This window comes from Penaeus chinensis, chromosome 8 (genome assembly GCF_019202785.1).
Source record: "Penaeus chinensis breed Huanghai No. 1 chromosome 8, ASM1920278v2, whole genome shotgun sequence".
Classification (NCBI taxonomy): domain Eukaryota; kingdom Metazoa; phylum Arthropoda; class Malacostraca; order Decapoda; family Penaeidae; genus Penaeus; species Penaeus chinensis.
In genome coordinates this window covers 20,941,763-20,946,762 of record NC_061826.1, presented here as the reverse complement: position 1 = coordinate 20,946,762, position 5,000 = coordinate 20,941,763, and the positions used below count along the sequence as shown (strand labels likewise).

General features: G+C 33.9%; 1 protein-coding gene across 3 annotated transcripts in view; it reads left to right on the top strand.

Moving 5' to 3' along the window:
* Positions 1–5,000, top strand: part of LOC125027968 (sterol carrier protein 2-like) — a 33,092-nt gene that overhangs the window by 807 nt on the left and 27,285 nt on the right. The window contains exons 2-3 of one of the 3 annotated variants that reach the window (XM_047617174.1): positions 1,845–1,974; positions 3,129–3,322. The exons of 1 other annotated variant lie outside the window; for it this stretch is intronic. In XM_047617174.1, the coding sequence (XP_047473130.1) occupies positions 1,845–1,974; positions 3,129–3,322 (324 nt within the window). The remainder of the gene's footprint in view (positions 1–1,844; positions 1,975–3,128; positions 3,323–5,000) is intronic. One more of the 3 variants, XM_047617175.1, reaches the window with a different exon arrangement.

Sequence of the window (5,000 nt, the reverse complement as noted above, 5' to 3'; positions counted from 1 at the left end):
TTTGTGAAATAAAGGCTGTACTCTAATAGAACATTATACAATTAGACTGAACTAGTCTTTCATCCTTACAATTGTAATGGAATATATCTGATACATAGATGGCATGCTCATTTCTTGAAAAATAATTCATGTAATTTTCACCTTTTGTCGAAAAGGCAGCTCCTAAGATTCATTAAGTAATACATGTACATATGAAATAAAGATGCTAAGATATCAGAATGTGTATTTTCCCTGAGGGAGACTACATCAAATCTTACAGGATTTATGTCTTCTTGACATTTTGCTAATTTTATTTATTTTTTACTTTTATTTATAGCATATACCTCACCTATAGAAACACTTTATTATCCATATTGTTATCTGTTTTTGTTTTTTTTCTTACTGTTTGTTACAATTCTTGGATATTGGATAACTGACATTAGATATTATAATTATTACAGTGTTACTGACATTACGAACATCAATATTTGATACCAAAAAATATTTTTGAAAATCAAAGAAAAGGTTAAAGAGTTGAGATAGGTAATACTCATAATTGGCTCATTGATGACTTAATACTTGTGGAGCCATCTATGTGTAAAAACAATTAATAAATTAAACTTACAGTGGGCATGACATGTATGTACATACCATTCGAGGTGGCTTCGGGTTATCTTTCCTTTCACAAATTCAACATTTGGTGTTTTCAGATCATTTTGTAAAGTATAAGAATTGGATATATCATACTGACTTATTTACAGAAAGTAGCATAATAATCACTCAAAGAGTGATATGCTATCTTCACTCCAGAGATTGTCTTGCTATCAGCTTACCAATAATGTGATATATGGAGATATGTAAGAAGTCTTTTAGCTTGTTCTGTAACAAATTTCCTTTGAAATTAACATTCTAAATTACCTTTCCCAGTAACATATTATCCTATTCTCCAATATGATTGTGTTTCCTTGATTTTGTTTACACATAGATAGTTCACAAGCGCTTACTAACCAATGGAGGTAATTACTCGGCCTCCTGTTTACCCCCATTTCTTGAATTTTCTGTGAAAACATATTTTCATATCTATTACTATTATTATGATTTCTAATTTTGTTGTTATAGTTTTTGTAGTAATTATCATCATCATCATCATCATCATCATCATCATCATCATCATCATCATCATCATCATCATCATCATCATCATCATCATCATCATCATCATCATCATCATCATCATCATTATAAGAGTATTAAAAATAGTAATAGCAAAATATATATAAACCTTTCATTCTCAAATTTAGGGAATGGGGTAAGCATTTAAAGTCAGGTAGCTCTAGTAATTGGATCCTTGGTGACTTAAGTGCCTCAGGAGCCATCAGTTGTTAAGAAGACATAACTACAGTAGACAGTATATTTGTTCATGTACTCCTGGTGTAAATGAATTAAGATAACATAATATGCAGTTACATATTTTTCTGCTCATGGATATTTACATTTGGAAAATTCAATGAGACCATTAGTGATTTTATGTTGGTAATTTTTAAGTTGAAAACATTTTAAGCTTATATTTTTGCAAATTCAAACATTCATATGGAACTTAGTCAGAAGTATTATTTCCTCTGCATTTTGCACATCAAATTATCCCATTCAAAAAAAGGTTGAATGTTATTAGGGAGCTATCTATAGTCTATATCTGAATTTATTCTGTGAAGAAGAAAAAGTAGAGCTAGCAGGCATTAATAAGATTGATTGTGATTTACCATGCAAATCAAATCATATTTGTTAGCACAAGAAAATCTTATTTGCAATTTTTATTTTCTTTATAGAAAGACTTTATTCTACTAATATGTATACATGTTTTATAGTTTGAGAAACCTGGTCGACGAGAGGATTTTGGTTACCCTCAGATGGTAAAAGAATCTGTGGGCAAAGCCTTAGCTGATGCAAAACTAAGCTATGATAAGATACAGCAAGCTACCATTGGATATGTTTATGGTATGTAATGTTATACATCCCTTCATGAACAGTCCTTTTAGGTTTGATATCTAGGATAGGATTTAACCATACAACAACAGATGTATTTTTCCTCAGTGGAAAACAATATAAATTTTATTATAGCTTTGTTTATTGGAGAAATTGTTTTTATTCTTCCCAGTATAAGTAAAGAATGTATTGATTGTGTGTGTGTGTGTGTGTGTGTGTGTGTGTGTGTATGTGTGTGTATGTATGTATGTATGTATGTATGTATGTATGTATGTATGTATGTATGTATGTATGTATGTATGTATGTATGTATGTATGTATGTATGTATGTATGTATATATGTATGTATGTATATATGTATATATACACATACATATATACATATATATATATACACATGGTAGAAAAACCCACAATGTAAAACTAGATTTAGTGAAGGTGAGACAACAGTTTCAGAATTCACCTGGATTTCATCCTCAGGTCCAACCTTTTTCTATTATAGTATCAACACGGTAGAGTGTTTTCACCATTCATATATACATATGTATATTTATATTTATGTATATACATATGTATGTATGTATGTATATATACATATATATATACATATATAAATGTATATATATATGTTTATATATATGTATATATATGTATGTTTATATATGTATATGAATAGGTATGTATGTGTATGTATATGTATGTGTGTGTGTGTGTGTGTGTGTGTGTGTGTGTGTGTGTGTGTGTGTGTGTGTGTGTGTGTGTGTGTGTGTGTGTGTGTGTGTGTGTGTGTGTGTGTTTATGTATGTATGTATGTATATATTTGTGTATATATATGTATATATATGTATATATATGTATAGATATTTCTGTGTGTATATATTCAAATATCCATACATATATATGTATTTATATGTACATATATGCATATATACATATATACATATATACATATATATACACATGTATGCACATATGTATGTATATAAGTATGTATGTATATATTGTTGTGTGTATGTACAGGAGTACACACATATTTATTCATATTTGCTTTTCTATAAGCATGAATGAGTTTGTTATTTTTATTATTTGTGTGTGTGTGTGCACATGTGTGCATATATTCATTGTTTTTTTTTTTTGATGAGTATACATATAACATTATCCAATAGGTGATTCAACATGTGGTCAGCGTGCCTTGTATGAGGTTGGCATGACAGGCATACCAATGTACAATGTCAACAACAACTGTTCAACTGGGTCCACTGCACTTTTGCTGGCAAAGAACATCATTGCAGGCGGCCAAGCTGATTGTGTTCTGGCTGTTGGCTTTGAGAAGATGGAGAGAGGATCTCTGAAAGCTAAGGTAGGTTGCATATTTAATATGTTTTTAATGTTAACATTAATTCTTAACCCCTTGCCGACGGATACGACGGGTAGACACGTGCTTTGCCAACTGTTAGTACTTGTTTGATTGTTTATACACATAGATGGCTATACTTGTACTAAGTCACCAATGAGCCAGTTAGGAGTACTGCCCGTCTCGCCCGTTCACCCTTTTCTTTGATTTACGAAATATTTTACATTATCTTATTTTGCTGTTACTAATATTAAAAAACATTATAATAATTATAATGTTTATAATAAAAATAACACCATCGATATCCATAGCACTAGTATAAAACACGTTTTTCCCGCCAATTCAAATCACGTATGGTCACAAGGTCTACTAATTGACTCCTTTGTGGCTAAGCACTAGCAGAGCCATCTATGAGCAGACATTTCACAAAAAATATAGAAAATGGGCACAGCATTTTCCCCATTTTTTGTTCATTTTCCCCGACGGCATTGGGTTAAACATTGCCTTCACACACACACACACACACACACACACACACACACACACACACACACACACACACACACACACACACACACACACACACACACACACACACACACTTATCAGGAAATATTTAAGAGTGGAAATTAGGATTAAGGTTTGTGCCTTTTTACGATCATCTCTTTCTTGGATCAGGAAGAGATGGGGCTTGCAGGTTAGCAATAATAATTCCTTTATGCAGTTAACTGCACCTTGATTGTGATAATGCTTGCATTCTATACAAGTTATTTGTATTTATGAACAGATGATATATTGGTCTTCATCTTCTTAAATCCTTAATCAACTGGATCTGGGTGTTTTGATCTCCACATGTAGCCCAAAATCCGAGCATTAGGCTTACTTGATTGGTGACTCTCCTCGGAGTAAGGCTTGTAGGCCTGATTGACATGAATACTCTTGTGTGATCAAAACTTCTTCTCTTTCTTTGCAAAGTTGTCTCTTTTTCTGAATAAGTAGTTATTGCTTTTTTGCCATTTTCAAATATCTGTATTTATCAAGATGGTAATAGACTGTTTTACTTGCACAAACTCCATATTATCTGTCTAGGTAATCTATAATCATCATCATCATCATTGGGTAGCTAACGCTGGCAGAGGCACATAGCCTTATCCACCCTTCACTTCCCCCTACGAGGGCCCCTAATGGTGAGCTGCCAGGCAGGGGCCCAGCCCATCTCTAGCTCTACACAACAGGTTTGATCGATCTGGCCAAGCCATGACTTCCTTGGTCGTCTCACAGGCCTCCTCCACCCAGGGTTATTCCGAACAGAGACAACCTAGTGGGCAGGATCATCCTGTGGGAAACGAGCCAGGTGGCTGTATAGCCTGAGTTGGTGATCGTGGATTGTGCAAGTAAAAGGTCCTGTACCAGTCTCATTGTGCAACCGTTGTTTGGACACATGGTCCCGCCAACTGTACCCCATGATCCGGCGCAATGATCTGTTACAAAAGGCATCAAGATGAGATTCCAAAACACAAGATAGCGTCCAGGTTTCACTCCTGCATAGTAAAACTGGCAGTATCAGGGATGTGAAAGTAGCTTGGTCCTTCTGCACAAGTACCGGGATCTCCAAATACCCTTGTCAAGAGATTTCATGACCCCTGCTGCCAGACAAGTCTCTCTTCTTACTTCCTGGTCTGAC